We start from the raw sequence: 22,106 nt of genomic DNA on the forward strand, positions 1-22,106 counted from the left end.
TTGCAACTTGAAAGAGACACCTGATTCTTACTCCCAGGGCACTGAGAACCACAGGCATGCAAGATGCATGAGCCTAAGTTCCCAAATACGATTCTGAAAGAAAGAATGGAAGCGAACAGGTTTGCCTGGAAATGAATGAGACTTAATTTGATCTGCTGGCAAGACAACAAGCAAGAAAACATGTGAAAGAGAAAAGAGATCCCATAAAACACTGCAGAGAATCTCCATATTTGTCTTAAGGAACAAAACACATTGTGCGTTATGCTCACACTACAGCATTTTATTAGCAGGCTTTACAACTTAAATAATACCTTGGATGCCAGAAAAACAACTTCCACTAAATCCAAATTAAGCTTTCAAGAGTTTACTTGTCGGAGAGACATATGTATGCTCAACACAAAATGTAATCTATTTAACTTTCAGCAAATCTTAGAGTTAACTAAAAATGGGCTGAGGTCAAATGTCAATGACCTCAAAATTCTAGTTAAATTACTTTTCTTTAAAATCTGTGCAGTGCATTTGGATGAAAAGAAAAACCGCAACTATTTTGCAGTGTGGTTGAAGAAGGGGACATTTCATGATCATTCAATATCTTCTAATACTGTTTCTGATACTTGGCATAAATCAATCAGCAAAATCAATCCATTCACTAACATTTTGAGGGGAAAGCTGGTGTTTTAAATGAAAGTACAACATTGGCCTTTCTTTGCTAGGGGGCGAACTTGGCAACTTTTGTGGGAATGATTATTAAAATACTCCTTTGCAGATAATTTTTCCCTTCATTAAAATATCAACTTCTCAGTTGCACATTGCTCCTTTACATAAATAACTGGATTCTTGAAAATCGGAGATTAGTTATTTCATTGCATTTGGAAATGTCGCAGAAATTCTGACCCATCATTCTTTTATCTGTAAAAGAAAAAAAAATCCATTACATTTAAATCATGTGTATTATCAGAACAACAAAAAAGGGGAGAATGACAGTGACGTAATCTTTCAGAGAAAACATTCTGCCTTTCCCTCCCATCCCAGGCTCCCTCCTTTTGAGCTTTACACAAGCACGAACAGGCGGCTGAGCTCCAAGATGGCTTGCCCTGTCCCCAGCAGACATGCCTCCCACACAAGCCCTCATGAGGGGGGACAGGATGCACAGGCTTGGTGCTTTACAGCCTTCAGAATGAAGATTTCACATGATCACTGGTGCTACTGAAATTTGATTCAACTTAACTTTTGTGTTCAAAGTATATCTTCAATAAAATAAACCAAGTCATTTCATGCAGAAAATAACTAGAAAGCCATGAAGTCCTCTCTCAAACCTAGCATTCATAAGATTCAAGTTAACTATGGTAGAGTGGAATTTAAAATCACTAAAATTCTCTAGTTAATTTTTGGCTACTTTCACAAAATTCAATTCAATTTTCCATCATATAGTATGCAGGTTTCAGAAACACCACTAATCTGTTGACCACTAGTCAATGAATGCAAATCTCATCAGAGCTTTTCTATTAAGCCAAGTTGTTCTGCCCAGGTCATCTGACTTGGGAAGTCTCTCCTCTAGTAACTTGGACTACATGTGCACAGACTGGTTTTTCAACAGATTTCCTTCAGCTTACACATAGAGCAGGCTCACTGGGGGAGAAGGAGGGCAGGGCTCACTATGGGGATGTCTATGATCAAACATATTCTTGCCTTCTTTTAATCTGTTTAACAAATTTTAATTTCTGTCTTCCCTTAGGCCCTTTCAAAACCATGCTTCAGGGCCCGGCGCAGTGGCATAGCGGCTAAAGTCCTCGCCTTGAACGCCCCGGGATCCCAAATGGGCGCCAGTTCTAATCTTGGCAGCTCCACTTCCCATCCAGCTCCCTGCCTGTGGCCTGGGAAAGCAGTAGAGGATGGCCCAAAGCTTTGGGACCCTGCACCCGTGTGGGATACCCAGAAGAAGTTCCTGGATCCTGGCTTTGGATCGGCACAGCACGGGCCGTTGAGGTCACTTGGGGAGTAAATCATCGGATGGAAGATCTTCCTCTCTGTCTCTCCTTCTCTCTGTATATCTGACTTTGCAATAAAAATAAATAAATCTTTAAAAAACAAAACAAAACCATCCTTCAAAGTAAAGAAAAGAGACACCATAACCATGGATGTAAAATCCAGCCACTTTAAATACCTCCGTGACGACTCCAGCAGCTATTGTGGAACCACTGTAGCGTAGCATAAACCTGCCCAGCTCTTTAAAGTCCTTGTACAGCTCAAGGGCTATTGGTCTTTGTGTCTGTAGTTCTACCAATGCATTCTGACCTTTAGTCAAAAACCTATTAAGAAGGGGGAAAAAGGAACAAACAGATAACAGTAAAACTAATAACAAGAACCTTAAAAAACATAGACATTTCAAACATAATGCACGCATGCACACACACACCCCTTCCAGATGCAACTCTGTTAAGTGTCCTGATCAAATCTGCCCCGTTTGTTGCCAAGAAATTGAGTTCAATCATTTAATAAAGGAATAACTAGGGTTAAATTCTACAAGATATTAATATAATGTTCTATCTTTTCTATTAGATTCTTTCTTAAAGATTTCTAATCTGTTGTTCCCCCTCCCTCCATACACACTCCTTCTCATACAACAGAGATTTAGGACAAAAGTCACTTGAGAGGCTTTCACACCACATAACCCTGACAGGAAATGAAAGGGGGTTGAGGCATGAACCAGATTATAAAAAGTTCCAAAGAGATAACTACACAAAAACCCACCAAATCCTAGACCCCACTCCTACTTTCCTTTGGAAAGAGGTAGATTCCAAAAACACATAGTTTAAAGATGCTCTCCAATTTAACTCTGATATGCCACGGAAGGATGGAGGATAGAAATCATAAATTCTGCTGAAAATAATTTCAGGGACAATTAAATTTCTTAAAAAATCGAAGTCTTCAAATATATATTCACAACTTTTACTAATTTTATTTTCGAGAAAGTTCAATTCCATTTTGCATGAAGTAAACGAGAGTTTATGATGTGTCTGAACTGAAATGAAGGTGAGCAGCCAACTGGTGCTGGTGTGAAATAAGGAAAGAGGACAAGGCTCACAGTGAGGTGACAGGGAAAACCAACATGAAAAACATGTGAGGCCCTAGCATTATTAAGCTAGGACTCTGTAGCAGGAGCAGAGATGAGGGAATTCAAGATCAGATACAATGAGCCAGCTTCAGACTGAAAGCTCTGCAAATCAACTGCCTGGGTCAAATAACTCGCCTCCTGCATGGGAATATGGTTTATGCAAACAACTGATCGGGTTTGAGTCCTGCCTTGGCCACATGTACCAGCTGGTCGTTGCTTCATACGGGATGCTGAGAATATAACTCATGTGAAAACATCCTGTCTACAAAATAGTGGTCCCTCCAGAAACGTTAGTCATAAAGTGATAGCAGATCTCTCAGAACATCGTGGCAAACACTCGTGTAAGCAGCTAAAGACTCGGGTTAAAAATAAAGAGCTATCTCTGAATCAAAGGCAACAAGGCCCTTTCCTCCCAAGGAGAGGCAGGGTGGGGTCACCGCAGGCTCCCAGCAGTGTGCAGGTCCTCCCTCCACATGCAGCCCACCCTCTAACACACCAGTTGCCTCTGGCCCCCTGTGCAGGTGCAGAGTATGAGGAACACCCAAGGACTATGAAAATGGGGATTTTGGGTGGGATTCCCCCTGGGGTTGAAGCTGAGAAAAACCCCAAAGCTGAAGCAGCCAAGCCAAACTACAACTAGCTTTTAGGTGAATTAGGGTAAGAAATCTGTATGTTGTAACAGTGACCTCTTCTTCTTTTGTTTTTATTTATACTGCTTAATTACCTAGCACTTCCTTGCAAAAGGGCTGACATTCTTGCACAGGTAAACTGCTCATTTCTGGGTGTGGACATGAAGTGATAATCACAGGGACCCGTGGGCTGGAGATCCCCATGACTTGAGGCTCCAGGTGGATTTAGAGCAGAAGAAAAAGATTTTCCACGTGGAAAAAACAAGTAGTGCTAAAGACTGTCTCCTTAGCATAGGGAAGGATCTCATTAAAGATCCACAGGGCTGGAAACAACTGACCCAGCAATTGCAATTGCTGATTGGGGCGACAGACTGTGCTGGACCCTGTACTGGCAGGTACACACAAGAATCAGGTCTGGGATCATCTCAGATGAAGTTTCTTTGGGGATCCCTCTAACTGACATGCTAATCTCTGAACCCCAACCATGAAGTAAATTGCAGGTTGCATGGTCTGACCATGGAGTGTATGTGTCAAAGCTGAGCCTCCTCAGAAGCTCATATGAGCAGCAGACAGTATTCCAGGTATACATGGAGGATATGGCAGTCCATCAGAACCTGCAGAGGACACTCAGTATCATAAAAGAGGACAGAACAAATCGATCATCTACCCCAGCCATGTGCTGGCAGTGAAAATCTGGGCAAACAAAGACTCTACGGTGAACCATGTCAGCCAATGGATTCTGGAGAAATGTCATTGTGCTTGGAATGGCGAAATTGGCAGTAATTCAGAACTGCTGAATTATCAAAACTTCTTGAGCAGTGCTCTGGGAGCATGCCCGACGTTGGGGCCCTGGGATAGGTGGGTGGGGCTTCTCCCTTTATCTCTCTCCACCTCCAGCCACAGATACAGGAAAAAAAAAAGAGAGAATGTGGAAACAATGGTTTTACCCACTTTCCTATAGTCCTTGATCCTTTGTGCCCTAATCAACTATGTAAAGATTACCAAAACAAAATAATTTTAAAAAAAGAGATGACAAATTAGGAAAAGCATGTACCTAATATTTGGAACCAGTGGTTAGACATAATTCAAACTCATAATTACAACTTAGGAATGGTATTTGAAATGCCCTTATTTTTGCATCAAATTTTCATATATACAGAAATGATATACAAAATTTACTATTTACATATATAATTTAAATATTTAACTTGCTAACTTAAATTCACATCTTCTAGCACAGACACAACAGAAATAATATAAAGTTGTTACACATAAACACAAGCTTAATTATTTAAAATTTCCTTTAATCTAATGCTTGGAAAACAATTTCTGAAATAACAAAAAATAGATTTCTTATGCCACCAACACTGTACAAATGAATTAGCGTGAATGGATTTGCTTAAATTGCTCTTATTATTTTAGCACTCAAACACTCACTTGGGCTTTTTCTTTGTGACTTCACCGGTGCTTTTGCTCAGGACGCTGATCAAGCGTTTAATCACAGCAGGTTCGCTGACAGTTTGGTAGTGTAACAGCACCTAAGACAAAACCGTCCCGGTAAGCACAGGTCACCACAGCACCGCCAGTCTTTGGTTTGGAACTTCCACTAATCTCATTCAGCCCAGGGCTCTGCCTGCAGACTCTCGGGAGCTCCCACTGCTTCCCTGAGCCCCACGACTCTAACAGGTGGCTGCTTAACTTACACAAGGGGAAGGTCAGCTGCAGCAGTGCGCGTTGCCACCTCACCGAGCACTGTGCAAATGAGAGCTGTTGTAGATTCAGAGAATTTGTCTTTTGATACATTTAAGTTGTCAATGTGATCCTGAGACATGGGACAATGGCAGTGCTATGTGTGTGTGTGTGTGTGTGTGTGTGTGTGTAAGGCAAGATTTATTTTTTTTAAAGATTTATTTTTATTATTTTTTTTATTGGGAAGGCGGATATACAGAGAGGAGAGACAGAGAGGAAGATCTTCTGTCCGATGATTCACTCCCCAAGTGAGCACAACGGCCGATGCTATGCCGATCCAAAGCCAGGAGCCTCTTCCGGGTCTCCCACGTGGGTGCAGGGTCCCAAAGCTTTGGGCCGTCCTCGACTGCTTTCCCGGGCCACAGGCGGGGAGCTGGAAGGGAAGCGGGGCAGCCGGGATAGAACCGGTGCCCATATGGGATCCTGGGCGTGCAAGGCGAGGACCTTAACCACTGTGCCACCGGGCCGGGCCCAAGGCAAGATTTATTTAAGAAAGAAAGAGGGCTCCTGCTGTAGTGACAGGAGGGGACTCCAAGGTAAAAAAAAGACCCAAGGAAATCTAAGAGAGAGAGATCTCCTGCCATGCGGCAGGACGGGGAAAGCCAGGAGCATTCGCCCCTCTTCCACATCATACTGGAAATTCTAGCTATTGGTAATAAAATGTGAAACACAAATAAAAGGAATAACATAAAAAAAAGAGAATTGGCATTTAGAACAACTGTAGTTGTTATAATTACAGTAATTACAGTAGTAGAGGATGTGAGATTGAATCCCAATTGCACAGGCATTTACAGCATAGTGATGGGAATTCAACACGATGCGACAAACTGCCACTGCAGATGTTCAACAAATGTGAACTGTTTCATGTCAAAAAATCACACACAGGCAAGTTTTTAACTCCGATAGTATTTCAAAACAGAATATTTATCATTATTCACTTCTAAGTTTCAGTGGTATGTTTACTGCTCTTTTAGGTGTCTCATATGTAGGATAATAAGATAACAGGTTAAGGCATTTATTCTAAATAGTCTAACAAAATTTTATTTAAATGGAAGACAATCTGCATTCAAATCACTTCTATTTGGGAGAAGTAATCCAGCAATACTCTCCTCCCCAAATGCCCAGCAGAGCATGGAACATGGAAAATCTGATGTTATTTAAAAGGGGTACCTGACACATGGTAAACACGCCATTAATCGCTGACCTTACATATTAGGGATTACTGTCCCTGGTTTGCATATAAAGAAAACTAGTATTAAAAAGGTAAGTAATTTATTGTGAACAAGATACTATGTGTCACAGCTATATTTTACACGAGCCCTTCCCACATCAGTTTATCATGGGACTACAGAAATTCCAGAGAGAAGTTTTCATCTTATAAAAAAGGAAGCTAAGATTTATACAGGTTCTAATCCAAGGCAGAACATAGTGACCCTTTTCATTCAATTAACAAGCTTTAAGTGTGTAATATGCCTAGAGTGTAGACACAGTGGAAATACAAAATCTCCTAGAAGTAGTACAGATACCAATGTTCAATTGGTTTGTAAATGCCATACTGCACTGTTTGTAGAATCACTGACATTTCTACTCTGGAATATCCTGTCCAGTTTCCAGATTCAAAAACCTGAAATGGAAGGAGGACCCTGCACGCACCATGGGAACTTTGCAAACACCAGGTCATTAAAAAGAAAAAGACAGGATGACGCCTTATTACTCCCAACAGGCAAGTTGGTTTTCCTTTTTCAATGACATTAAAAGACCAGAAAATCTAAAGATCTCAAAAGAATCAGTAAGTGACCCTTAAGGAGGGGGATGCCACAAAGCATGGTGAAGTAGTGAGAAGTACTCCTGTGCATTCAGTGGATTGCTCTCTTGGAAACAGTACCACTATAAGTTACATGCAACTCTTCATACCTAACAAGCATCTTTTCCGTAACAAACAGGTACAGGTGACAGGTACAGGATTCTCTTTACTAAGCTCATGTGTTACTAAGGGATAGGTCTCCACAGCTTGCCAAATTTGAGTACAGAAAGCATGTAAAACTAAGTTCCTTCTACCCTCTGTGAGTTATATGCGAATTCCAGGTAAGATCTGAAACAAATGGCCAGTGTTGTGACAGAACAAGTTAAGCTGCCGCCTGAGATGCCAGCATTCCATATGCACACTATTTCAAATTTTGGCTGCTCCACCTCCAATCCAGCTCCCCAGTGCTAATGCACTGAGAAAACAGCAGAAGATGGGCCACACCACTCAGGCCCCTGCACCCACAGGGACAGCTGGATGGAGCTTTTATCTGTCGGAGCCTTTTGGGGAGTGAATTGTGGATGGAAGATCTCATTCTGCTTCTCATTCTCTAACTCTGCTTTTCAAATAAATCCTTTTTTTTTTAAACAAAAAGGTAAGTAAAATCAGAGGTTATGGTAAAAAGAAGAGGTTATGGTATTGCTCATCTCCACACCAACTGAAAGGCAGCATCTCAAATAAAATACTTGAACTAATCAGTGAGAAAATCTACATGCGAAAAAGGACATTATTGAATATTATCTATGAACACTTTAATTTCCATTGTATATGCAGGTGCTTGAAAAAGTTTATGGAAAAAATGTAAGTAAAAATGTTGATTCAGGGGTAAAAATACTGCGAAATCCATCCATAGTTTTCTCATAGCACAAGTTTTCCACAAAAACTTTGAAGACTCCTCCACACATGAATTTCAAGATACCTTTGCATCATAATAAACTTTTCTTTTAATTACTTTTTACCATGAAGATTCTGAAATAGATTCTTATAACCAAATCCATCTATAATTCAAAACAATCTGCAACATGGTATTAACAGGAAAAGAAATACTATTATTAAACAAGACTGGGTTTCAGTGCGAATGTGATGGATGGAGAGTCCTGGCTTAAGCACTCAAAAATTCAAAAACTCACTACTTCTCAGTCAGTGATGAATCCTTTCAGGTAATAAATACGGACTAATTGAAGAGCCTTACTGATATCAGGACTGACATTCGTGAGCTGTGGTGCAGGAACACAGATGTGTTTGAGCACATAATGCTGCCAGTTCTCTTTCAGGGCTTTGAAATAATAGAGATGGGGCATTTAGTTTTCTAAAATCTTGACATTTCTGAACTTTGACACATGCTGGCCTACCTGAAGGCTTTCAGATAAGAGTGAGGACATTGTGCTTTGTGTGGTGTTTTGAAAATCAAATTATCTGGTGTTGATAAAGTATAACAAGCTAAAAAGCTTGTCAGGTGGTAAATTATGATTTTCCTTAAACCTTTAGGTAACGCATACTTTCTAAATTACAGAGAAATACATAGTTATCTGATTTTCAACAAACGTGCGATGATCATTCAGTAGGGGACGGATAGCCTTTTAATAAATGGTTCTGGGAAAACTGGATATTGGTGGGTAAAAGAATGATGATGAACTATTAACCTAACACTGCATAAAACATTAAATCAAACCAATTAATGACCTAAATATAAGAATTCAAATCATAAAAGTCTTGAGAGGACAATAGAGGCAAAGGCTTCGGCATACTAGCGATGGCAATGATTACCTGGATACGGCACAAATAGCACAGAAAATGACAACTGAACATCAAAATGTAAAACTTTCATGCGTGAAGAGAATTAAAACGTTAACTCTTAGGTGAGAATATTATCAGATTATGTATATGATAAGGGATTAATACTCAGAACACACATAAAGAACTCCTATACCTCAATGACAATAATCAAATTTTAAAATGAGCAAATTCCTCCAAAAGATATATAAAATGTCCAATGAGTACATGAAACATCATTAATCATTAGAAAAATGCAAGTCAAAACCATCATACAACTTCACTTTACATCCTTTAGTTTAGCTATTATTTAGAAAAAGAAGCAGCCTTCCAGAAAATGCGAGGTAAGTCTTATGAATTAATAAGGAAAGGAAAATGGAAGCCTTGTATACTGCTGGTAAGAATGTAAAATGGTGCAGCTGCTATGGAAGACACTTCAAAAAGTCAAACAGAAGGGTGGTCCTAGTGGCGCAGCAGACAAAACCCTCCAAGTGTGGTGTCAGCATCCCATGTGGGTGCTGGTTCTAGCTTCTGCTGTCCCATTTCCAGTCCAGCTCCCTGCTAATGGCCTGGGAAAGCAGCAGAGGATGGTCAGAGACCTGGGGCTCCTGTGTTGACATGGGAAGATCAGAAGAAGCTCCTGGCTCCCAGCTTTAAAACAGCTCAAGCCTGGCCATTGCAACCATTTGGGGAGTGAACAAGCAGATGGGGAATGCCTCTATCTCTCCTCCTTTCTCTGTAAAAATCTGGTTTTCAAATAAAAATAAATGAATCTTTTTAAAAAAAAATGAAGAGAACATTACATTAAGACAGTTAAAAATGAGATGGGTGTTAATAACCATAAAGACTGCTTCCACAACAGTTGATGACGAAAACAAGTAGGATATTAACCAATAAAAATTAAAAATCAATAAGCCTATGAATTCACGTGAAAAATAAAAATTTTGAAAAAATATAAATTCAATACTTTCTTAAATATCATTAATATTTTATAACTTGATTAAGAATATATGGACACATTTCTGGGCCCGGCGCGGTGGCGCAGTGGTTAAGGTCCTCGCCTTGCACGCCCGGGATCCCATATGGGCGCCAGTTCTAATCCCAGCGGCCCCTCTTCCCATCCAGCTCCCTGCTTGTGGCCTGGGAAAGCAGTCGAGGACGGCCCAAAGCTTTGGGACCCTGCACCCACGTGGGAGACCCGGAAGAGGCTCCTGGCTTTGGATCGGCATAGTATCGGCCCGTTGTGCTCACTTGGGGAGTGAATCATCGGACGGAAGATCTTCCTCTCTGTCTCTCCTCTCTGTATATCTGCCTTTCCAATAAAAATAAAATAAATCTTTAAAAAAAAAAAGAATATATGGACACATTTCTAACATTAGGTCATGAGAGGAGAGCATCACCAGATATACTGTAAAAAAGATTAACACACACAAATTAGGCCAATGACTTCAATAATCTAAATTTAAAAATTCATTGAAGGATACAAACTTTGAAAGCTTACTCAAGAAGAAATATATAACACAATTTGAACTAAAAAAAAGATTAAATAAAAATTTTAAAATATCTAAACTATAAAAAGGGGATGAGTTTTTTACTACATGCTACAGCATGGATAAGACTAGAAAACATTATGCTCAGAGATTAAAACACACACAAAAATGAAGAGTGTATGATTTTACTTTACTGACGTAGAATATATAGAAAACAGAAAGAAAGCTGAATTGTAGTTACCTGGACATGGGGACAAGGGATAATGCAAAGTTATTAATTAACTTGATCACAGGGAACAGATTTTGAGATTAGAATTTCGAAAAAGTTATAGGGATAGTTAGAAGTAATGGCTGCGCAACTTTGGCAAGCAACTGGTTAAAAAAAACTAAACCCAATTAAAATCTAATCAATTTTTCCATATTTCCTCTTAAAAAAAATACAGGCTTCACCATATAAGCTAAGTAAAATTTAAAAGTATGTATGCAGTATAAAGCAATTAGTCCCCATCTTAATTGCTAACAAAGCCTTTTCTTGACTACAAAGCCACTGTTTTTGAAGTTTTTCCCCCAATAGAGTAGCTGATTGACAACATATGACTGGTTTTTTTCTGACACTAATTTCATCCTGGTGTTTGTGAATCAATATATGCAGGTAGAATCTCATAAAGTAATGATGAGATACTTTCAATTCAAGCTTATTTTTAAGAACCTACAGTAGACAGGAAGACAGTATTACTATTCAAAGTAACTGCTGAACTCTTAACCTCTCTACTTCTCCAATGGCAAATATTATTATTGCATGAGTAAAAACACGCAGTAATCAAGCTCTCCGCCGTCTCCGCACAGGACACACTGCTTTCTATGAATGAGCTCCATGCACTCCTTAGCCATGAACAGGCAGAATTACCTGCGGAGCCAACACAGGCTTGATCATGTTTACAATTAAATATTTGAAATTATAACCATGTTTTTGGAGGCATGCTTTTATTTTCTAGTGTAGGCAGGAAACGAATTGAAATTTTTGAAGTACTCAGTTTTTTTTACAAATAATTTCGTACTCTCAAATTTACAGAAATATTTAACTGCAAGTAAGGTATACAATTATCACAGAATTAGGTGTATAACTACAAAGTGAATTTAGATTAACTGAATATATTTATTTCCAATATCTAAAACACTGTAACTTTAAAAAGTTGAAAGATCAATTCTATGTATACAAATGACACTGCTCAATGGTGACCCACAAATCAACATCAGATGCAGGATCTGAATTTGTTGCTCCAGCAAAATTACAATATTCTATATATAAAAGATTCCTAGAACACACTTAAATATCAATATTAATTCATTGGGGTATTAACATATGCACACCAAAATGTAACCTATGAATAACATAATTACAGAACATTTTGATTTTCTGAAATTTCATAAAGTAATCTACTGCTTTTCTAATCACAAAAGCTGCAAATAAGCATATTATACAAAACAAAACCATTAAGACTCAATATAAAAATAGGGAAACCTCAGAACACATTAAAAATATTATTTAGCACTTTCCCCGGACAAATTTTATTGTTATTATCAGTTTGTATCCTATTAATTATGAAACGCCTTCACAATTCCTCTTTGAAAAAGTGTTTAGTCTAAAGAAACAAGATTAAAATGATTTTAAATTCCAATTTTACATTTTTTGAAACAAAAAGATTAACTGAAATGTAATATCGCCACTTATCAAAGGAAATCATTACCTTTTAGGATAAAGATAGCTTAAACTTACAAAAATAAAGCATTCAATAAACATTTGAAACTTACAGGAAATCCTTTAGTGATTGGAATTTCAATGTTAAAGATGAGGATTCGGGCTCTGAAACGCATACAAGCTCTAATGGGTTCTTTGGGGCCACAAAATATGCAGCCAACACTGTAACAACAACAACAAAGTGGAAAAGTAGTTGGTGACAAACTGGTATTACACAGGAATATATCTAAATCAACAAAGTATATCAGAGAATTTACGAATGCTTTGTGGATAAGTCCTGGCTTTAAACCATTAGTCATCTGCAGTTACTTTCTTATGTGACTGCCTTCTTTCAAAGGACATCCTATGTTATGTGTGCTGATTTACATTAACTAGAATTTTAAGTTGGCTTTGCTTATACTCCTTAAAGATTTATTTATTTTTTCTATTAAAAAGTTAGATATACAAAGAGAAGGAGAGACAGAGAGGAAGATCTTCTGTCCAATGATTCAATCCCCAAGAGTCCACAAAAGCCAGAGCTGAGCTGATCCAAGACCAGGAGCCATGGAGGCTCTTCTGGGTCTCCCACAAAGGTGCAGGGTCCCAAGGACTTGAGCCGACTTCAATTGCTTTCCCAGGCCACAAGCAGGTAGCTGGATGGGAAGTGGTGCTGCTGGGATTAGAACCAGTACCCCCATGGGATCCTGGCGGGTGAAAGGTGAGGCCTTTAGCTATTAGGCTACTGTGCCGGGGGGTTTGCTTATACTTCTACGTCTATCTTTGGCCAAATTAGAAAATTGAGCTGACAGACTGCAAAACATGTACCATATCCAAAACAACGGGTGCTTAAATTCATTTTCTTACTCACTTCATTTTGATGATATCCATCCCAACCAAAGTAAGACTAACATGATCTCCTGCTGCAGCCCAATCAACAGGTTCGTCATGCAAAGTGATTCCTGGAAATGAGTAAGAACCAAAGAATACAGTGAAACACCTCAATATTAAACCATAACAATCAAAAAAGCTTGGCTGATTTGTGCTTCATCAGCCACTACTCATCATTTTCAATATGAATGGGCTTGCGAGTGAGAAGTATAACTGAGTATTGAGGAAAACACTTCCTCTCAACCCGACTTTTCTAGAATACCACTTAAACTTCAAGAAGCGACTTGCATTTGCCCATAAGTGGCTGATTACTGATCATTTCAGCAATAAGATTAGACTGCTTGATGAGAATTCTAGATTCCTTAACTCAAACACAATCTCTTCCCAGACAGAGATCTGTATATTGGTAACTGTTTATATGAAAAAGAAAAAAGAATATGCAAATAGTAGCAAGAAAATGTAATTATATGAATTAGGTGAATCCTAGAGCCACTGGAATATTTAACTAGAGGCTATCCTGGAAACAGATCCAGAGAGCAGGTCCCAAGCAGTTACCTCACAGAAAGGCTTTGCAAATTGCTTAATGTTTCCGCATTTTCATCTTCAACAGTCAGTATCATTTTGACAGTCAGTTACAATTTCACTAAGACCTTATTTACTTCGGAGTTAAAACTAAACTACTTTTTAAAAATTTGCTGTCTCAACTTAAGGCTTATTTAGCAAAAGAATTCTACAGATGAATACCTTCTGCACTGCAAGTTTCATTCAGAGGCACAACGAGTAAGTAGCCACCTGTTTGCATATACCCAACTTAATTTTGTCAGTTACACAAAATCTAGATTCTTTTTTGTTATTTTCTTCATTTCTGAGGTAGGTCTGCATGTTAAACTCCCTTCCATTAGAACTCAAGTCTTTTTTTAAAAATAAAAACATATTGAAAAGGCACTTTCATGGTGAGCAAGTGAAATATCTTCCACCTGATGGTTCACCCTCCAAAAGGCTGTGACAGCCAGGGCTGGGCCAGGCTGCAAGGACCAGGGACCTCCGTCCAGGTCGCCCACTGTGCCAGAGGCCCAGGCACTTGGGACATCACCTGCTGCTTTCCCAGGCACAATGGCTGGGAGCTGGATGGGAAGCTACACGGAAGCTGGGATTCAAGCCTGTGCTCAGACACAGGATCGCAGCACTGGAGGGAGAAGAACCACCATCAAAATAATGACTGACATACTTTAATAAATTATAATCATGTCTTTCTGAGTATATCGTATTTCCCTTTAGCATACTCGCAAGGAGTAGGTTCAAAGCTTCAGGGAGTTTCAGGACAAGCTAAATTTTATGAAAACTTTAGTCTGTACTTATCTGAGAACAACTCGCAACAAATATCAAAGAGTTCTTTATTCCAAAATGTTATCAATTATGATATTAAGGAAAGTTGGATAAATATCCATTAATTAAACTTAGATTTTAAATTTAAAGCAATTTATCTAATACCTGATATGGCTACTTAAATATAATAGCAATTATTGTGACTTAGTATTCTTAAAACTTTCACAATTAACAACATAAACTTTTTCAAAGATATTATATGACTTGTTTCTCCCCCAGAATCTTGTTCCACTATCCTTTCTATGTTACATATCCTAGAAAGCTCTTTTATGATCGGACAGGCATTACAAAAAGAGGCTCTTTATGAGCTTGGTATGTCAACACAGTGAAACAATCATTTGGACATTTCTACTTGTTAGTAGCAGATATCGCTGTTTTTAAGAAACGATCACTTAGAGAGCCACTGGGGCTGTGCACAGGGTTCCGATGGACGTGCTCATGAAGTAACTGGATACTGTAAGCAAAAGCAACAGAACTAGAAACTAACGAGCAAAAACCTCTGGTCAAAGTTAACAGAGGGACTCTCAAGGAGTACGGTGCTTCTGCTTCAGCTTCTAAGATGACTTCTTCAGAAGCCACTAATCAAAATCAAAAAGAGAAGAGGGAGTAAGGATGTGAGATTTACAAAGGAGACCAAATATGATTTTTTTAAAAAAACTGCCCTGCAAAAGATAATCTTTAAAATATCACTTATTTGTTTTTACTGGAAAGGCAGATTTACAGAGAGAAGGAGAAACAAAGATCTTCCAGGCACTGCTTCGCTCTCTTAAGTAATTGCAACAGCTGGAACTGAGTCGATCTGAATCCAGAAGCCAAGAGTTCTTCCAGGTCTCCCACATGGGTACAAGGTTCCAAAGCTTTGGGCAATTCTCCACTGCTTTCCCAGGCCAAAAGCAGGGAGCTGGATGGAAAGTGGAGTAGCCAGAACATGAACCAGAGCCCATGTGGGATCCTGGTGTTTGCAGAGAATTAACCAATTGAACCATTTTGCTGGGCTCCAGATAACAATTTTAGAGGTTATAGCAATAAGACTAGAGGTTAAAGCAATAATTTATATGATTATCACTTTAAAAATATTGCAGCTATTGATTCGTTTAAAAAGAGCAGGGCCCACATTGTAGTACAGTGGGTTAAACTTCCACCAGCAACACTGGCATCCCACACGGGCAGTTCAAGCCCTGGTTGCTACGCTCCAGTCCTTGGGTCACTGCCACCTACATGAGAGACCCAAATGGGAGTTCCTGGCTCCAGGTTTCAGCTTAGCCCAGTCCAGACCACTAATGTCCTATGAACCAGCAAATGGAAGGTCCCTTTCTCTGTCTCTATAACTGCCTTTCAAGTAAATAAATACTTAGAAAGAAAAAAAAAAGTTTTGGTTTTCATTCCCTTCTTTATCTTTAGATGTAGATTAAACTTTGTTTCCTAACCTGACATTCATTAATTTCTTATAATCTGCAATAAATCTTTTAGAGTGAAAAATTAATTAAAACAAAATATGCATTCAAATTTTTAAACAGTCAAGCAAAGCTCCAGATACGAAATACAAATTAAGAGTAACAGAGGGAAGATACTACAATTTAAAAGACTTTAACATTTCCAATAGTTTAATGCTTCATCTTAAAGCTGTTATGAATATCAAATGTAGAACAGATCTTAATGCTTAGTTAGAAGTAAGAGGTAAACACAAAATTACTTTCATTCAAAAATTGCAAACAAGCAACTTGCATTAGGAAAAGCTAAATGATTAGAGGATATAGACATAAGGCAATGTGAAGACCACTGGTACATACTAGATGTCTGTGGTTCCATTTCTTACTTCAACATTAGGTTTTTCTGCAATTGCATTTACTTTCTTATTCAGGCAGGTCTTTTTATGAAATATACATATATATTTGACATAAATAGGATCAAGCTATTAATGTACAGTTGCTCTGAAACACATATTTCAAAATAAGGCTGCAGCAGTCTATATTGCCACTGCCTCATTAAAACTGAGAAGAGATTTAATTTCTGCTACAGAATTCAATTTTAAATATATCTATCAGGTGCCCACACATCTGGTTAAGCCTTAACCAGACTTCTTTAATCAGTGTAAAAAAAAATGCTACCAGAGTTAGCATGTTTATGTACATATATACACAAATAGTCACAACAGAAAAAAATCGTTTAATGTTTTCACATTTTAATCTTCAACAGTCAGTATCATTTTGACAGTCAGTTACAATTTCACTAACACCTTATTTACTTTGGAGTTAAAACTGAACTACTTTTTAAAAATCTGCTGTATTAACTTAAGGCCTGTTTAGCAAATTCTGCAGATGAATACCTTTTACAGTACAAGTCTCATTTGGAGGCATTGCTAGTAGTCGGTCACCAGTTTGGATGTAACCAGCTTCAATTTTACCAGTTACACAAAATCCAGATCCTTGATCTGTAAAACATGCCAAAATCTTACATTTTATACAACAATATTATCTGTTGTTATTACAAAATTAATTTTCCATATCTAAGTCCCATAAAAATAGCATTTAAATTTAATTAATACCACACTTCAGAAATTTTAATATTTCTACTAACAGTAGCATATCACAATCTGCTCTTTTGTTCTTGCAAATAAAAATATCCATATTACACAAAAATGGAAGTTGATACCTTTCTCAAATACTTCTTAAGTGATTGCTAAGCACCAGGCACTATAAACCCCTACCTATAAGGAAGTTTACATCACTGAAGATAAAAACATTATCTTCTCTGCGTTATCTGAACAAATGCTCTTTAAGATATACAATGCAACAGGAAAAGATACTCGAAAGAATCCATGAAAAGCAGAACCTACACACCTTAACCAGGTGTGTAGCAGGTAGTCTGAGTGTGTATGCAGTTAGAAGGAAGACACTGCCAAACCCGGACAATGGGATTTACTAACAGGCACGTGCCATTCAGGAGCTTAGAGACAAATGCCATAATGAAGGAAATGCAAGACATGAAACAACAGATCAGACAAGGCAGAAATAATTAACGGGTCTCAGAAATGGTACTCAGGGTACGAATCTCATCCTACTATTTAGTGGAAAACCAATAAAGAACTCTGCACAAGCGACATAACAGTGTCTGTGTTACAGTGGAGGCTATGGAAATTTACAATTGGATCACAGCAAACAAATGAAGTCAGCAATTAAGGAGTAAAGAATGACATGTCGTGCAGTGATGAGACAGGACAACAGCAAGACGGGAGAACTCTGAGATGACGCCTAACTGTGAGGCACGAAGTGAAGGAAGAAGATCCAGTTGAGCCCTGTGAATGTGAATAGTCTATGAGACACATCAGCACAGAAGTTACATTTTAGGAGGTAGTAAGCACATCAAATTTCATTAGAATGGTACCTCAGGGGAATTTTTAACTAAAAGAAAATATCTCTTATAGTGTTGATAGATATTGGGCATTCTGGAAATCATTTACTGTACTACTAGAGCACTGGAAGCTAATGACGATAATTGTCAATCATACTGGATGGTTTCTTTCAAAGTATCTTGCCCCTTCATTAAGCATACGCTATGTAGAAAGCACTAGGCTGGATTCTGCACATACACGTACACAAGAGACAGTTTCTTCCTCAACAGATTCACAGTCTGGGTAAAATAAACACACAGCACAATAACAACTACAATGCTTCACGGAAATGCAGTGATGACAAAGGGTGGAGAGGAGAGAGTCTGGAGTATGTGTGTGGGCAAGCACATCCCAAAGTGGCCCTGTATAACCTCCATTATCAACTTATTGACAAGTCAGCTCCAAATTCATTCATTACTGCCTACTTTGCAATAGTGGAGATTTGGTGGACAACCAGTATCTTCACCAGGACTGGTGATTCTGATATATAAACATATTCTTTTATTTAAGAGGATTTTTTTTTCTGTTCTGCTTATACTTTTCTAGGTAAGGTCTTGAACACATAGTTAGATACATTCTTAGGCTATTCTTGGAACAGCTTTTTCATTCTAAGCTCACCCTTCCTCAATACTAGTGTACCACATAGTACTTCCTTGTATCTTGCAGTTTTTCTCATAGGCAGTAATTCTTTACAATAAACAACCCTCTTTGTGTGGTATCTGTTTCCTAACCAGATGCAAACTGTTAAACATGAAGCAAAAGAAAAAAGAGAGAGAGGAAAAAGACCAACAAGTGTAAAATACAGAAACTGATTAAGAAATCGTGAATGATTCCATTTGGCTGGAAGAAACTCAGTTAAAGGGTTCTAATCAGGGGAAAATGATCAGATGAAGAAGATAAAGGAGATCTACCTGGGTGTGACAGACGAGTGTGAGATGGAGACATTGTCAACCAAAGGGTTTCTTCAATGTATACTTAAGTGACTACAACTGTACACTTTAAAACTGACAGTGATCCAACACGGGCATGGAGCAGGGTGACTGTGAGACACCCTCTCAAGACAGGAAAACACAGGCAAGCATGAAAAAGACAGCACTTACCTTTGAAAACATCAGACACACACAATCTAAAAGGTTTATCAACAGATCGTTGAGGAGGTTTGAAGGAATCTATAGGGGAAAGCACAAAAGCAGGATTTAACTCAAACTGCAACTTTTCTAACTCCAATGAATCCATTATATTCCCAGTTTCTCTGGAAAATATTTACTTTTTATAAACACTAATAGCATGCTAACATTTACATAATTCCTTACAATTAAAAAATAGTCCACGAGAAAGAGGGCTGGCTTAACTTCCCTAATTAAAAGAGAAAATATGAGTACTAGTTGAAACATCCAGCATGACTTCCACACCGGCAACCTAGCCCCTCTGATTACTGATCATATGTTTTTTTGTTTTTGGGGTGCTTTTGTTTTTTTGTTTTGGTTTGTTTTGTTTTTTTAAGATTTACTTCATTTACTTGAGTGAAAAACAGACACACAGAGAAGATCTTCCAAGGTTTACTTTCCAAATGGCTACAACAGCCAGAACGGAGTGAGGCACGGGCACATGCCAGGAGCCCGGAACTCCATCCGAATCTCTGCTGAAGCAATAGGGGCATCATCCTCCACTGCCTTCCCAGAGACCTTAGTAGGGCTCCAGAGCAGAAGCTGAGCAGCCAGGACTCCAACTGGCGGATGCTGGCACTGCAGACAGCAGTTCAACTTGCTGCACCACAGCGCTAGCCCTGAATCCCATCATTTTTCATGTACATTACTGTTTCCTATAAAGAACTCTAAAACTGTTACTGTTTATAATGCACTGATGTAGAATGGCAGTAGACTTACCAATATGTTCTAATAAGCATAGTCCTTTATACCATTTTGTGAGTTCGCTTGACTGAGATCTTGTGATGAGGTTTTCGCCACTGAGACCGCTTGTGGGGATAAAAGCCACATCACTCTCCTATTAAAACAGACAAACGAAAAGCATGAAACTTACACAGTGCTGTCTCTGTCTTATCCTTTAATGCTTCTTTTTTATTTATCTGAAAGGCATAAAGTTGGAGAGATGTCTTCCACAGGGTAGTTCACTCCGTAAATTCCAGCAGTGGCCAGGACAGGGCCAGCCTGAAGCTAATAAACTGGAAATCCAACTCATTTTTTCGCATGTGTGTAGCTGGGACTCAAGTGCCCAAGCTTGCTTCCTGGAACATACAGTAGCAGGAAACTATATCGGGAGCAGAGTAGCTGGGACTCAAACAAGGCACTCTAGTAAGAGACGTGAATGTTCTAAGTGCAGTTTAACACGCTGCACCTTTAAGAACACCTCAATGGTATTTTTGAAAAAGATGCAAAGAGAGGCCTGCGTGACAGCTCAACATACAAATACGCCCACATGGGTGCCAGTTCATGTCTCGGCTATTCCACTTCCCATCCAGCTCCCTGCTTTCAGACTGGGAAAGCAGTAGAGAATGGCTCAAGTCTTTGGGCCCCTGCACCCACATGGGAGACCCGCAAGAAGCTCCTGGCTCCTGGTTGCAGATCATCTCAGCTCTATGCATTGCAGCCATCTGGAGAGTGAATCAAAGGATGGAAAACTCTGTGTCTCACCTTCTTTCTGTAAACCTGCCTTTCAAATAAGCATAAGCAAATCTTTCGAAATTAAAAAGATTCATTATTACCAGAACCACATCAAATTTGCAAAACAATGTACTTTAAAAAATGTGTAAAATATATATATAAAATTTCAAGAAAATATACTTTTTAAAATTACATGCCAAGTTATCTGAGGCAACAGTCTCCAACTTTTATGACTTTGTGGGAATCTTGTACATGTATTCTAAGACACTCACACATCTTTATCTGGTGACATAATTATTTTACAGGCTTGTTGAACAAACTTTTCTAGAAGCTTCCATACTTCTCTATGACCTCCGTCAACCTATGCCATCCCATTGAATAGGTGGCAACAAGGCCTTGTACGTACACAAAACCCGAAGCAAATATTAAACATGCCCAACTCTTCCTTCCAAAATGAAGAAATACATATATGATACTAGCAAATGAAAACAAAATATACTAAATATATTTAACAGGTAAAGAATGAGTACTAGTTTTCTGTCTCGCAGATCAATAAGGTGAGTTAAACATACTAGCGAAGTAAACTTAAGATTCTCTTACCTTAAAACCTGCTTGCTTAAGAAAGTGCCCAAGTTTTCCAGCAATTTCTTGAAACCTTTCTTGTTGCCAATTAACCTGACAAAGATCCAATTTATTTTTAAAGCTATGTTTCAGAACATGACACATAAAGTTTAAATTTCTGCAATAAAGTATAAATGAGGCTATATAAAATATAAATATTAAACATAATAAGTGTTAAATCCACTAAAATCAAAACTCAAACTATCATGTCTTAATATAAATATGACCTAAAATAATCCTTCCTAAAACAGAAAGCTTAGAAACAATGTCAAATATATTTAGATCTTTTACACATTATTACTAAAAGTTACCTCAAACTTGGGAAGAAAAATGAATAAGTTATTTAGTTGTCCGTGGGTAAATTGCTAAAATAAAATAATTACACCCAACCCAGACATACATACTAAAAAAGAATATATAATAAAATCCTAAAGAAAGGGATACCCAACATTTAGGGTACTTAACATGCATGGCAAATAGAATGGTTTAACAGACAAATAAAAACCTAGCTGGAGCAGGGCCTGTGTGCCACCAAAGCCAACTGAGGAGTGACCCAACGGCTGGAAGATCTACCTCTCCCTGTCCCTGATTTTCAAGTACAATAAATCTTTAAAAAGGGAAAAAGTATACAGGCCAATGGAAAATGTGATCAGCAAGTAGTAGTCTCTCTCTCACTTTTTTTGGGGATTTACTGATTTTACATGAAAGAGTTGGAGGGGGAGAAAGAGACAGAAATCTTCCATACTGGTACAGACTGCAAACGGCCACAACAGAGAGAGCTGGGTTGGTACGAAGCTGGGAGCCAAGCACTTCCTCTGGTTCTCCCACGTGGGTGCAGGGGCCCAACGACTTGAAATATCCTTGGTTACCTTCCTAAGCCATCAACAGGGAACTGGATTAG

The 22,106-nt window shown here is 38.5% G+C and overlaps 1 protein-coding gene across 2 annotated transcripts in view; it reads right to left on the minus strand.

Moving 5' to 3' along the window:
* Positions 1–259: 259 nt before the first annotated feature.
* HBS1L (HBS1 like translational GTPase) overlaps positions 260–22,106 on the minus strand; it is a 70,715-nt gene continuing 48,868 nt past the window's right edge. For both annotated transcript variants that reach the window (XM_040965489.1, XM_040965488.1), the window contains exons 7-15: positions 21,185–21,259; positions 19,850–19,967; positions 19,064–19,132; positions 16,899–17,003; positions 13,167–13,257; positions 12,373–12,481; positions 5,182–5,282; positions 2,165–2,309; positions 260–909 (exon numbers count right to left, since the gene is read on the minus strand). In XM_040965489.1, the coding sequence (XP_040821423.1) occupies positions 898–909; positions 2,165–2,309; positions 5,182–5,282; positions 12,373–12,481; positions 13,167–13,257; positions 16,899–17,003; positions 19,064–19,132; positions 19,850–19,967; positions 21,185–21,259 (825 nt within the window). In that variant the 3' untranslated portion in view covers positions 260–897. The remainder of the gene's footprint in view (positions 910–2,164; positions 2,310–5,181; positions 5,283–12,372; positions 12,482–13,166; positions 13,258–16,898; positions 17,004–19,063; positions 19,133–19,849; positions 19,968–21,184; positions 21,260–22,106) is intronic.

The sequence above is a fragment of the Ochotona curzoniae genome, unplaced genomic scaffold (assembly GCF_017591425.1).
Source record: "Ochotona curzoniae isolate NIBS_2020 unplaced genomic scaffold, NIBS_Ocur_1.0 scaffold_3890, whole genome shotgun sequence".
Lineage (NCBI taxonomy): Eukaryota > Metazoa > Chordata > Mammalia > Lagomorpha > Ochotonidae > Ochotona > Ochotona curzoniae.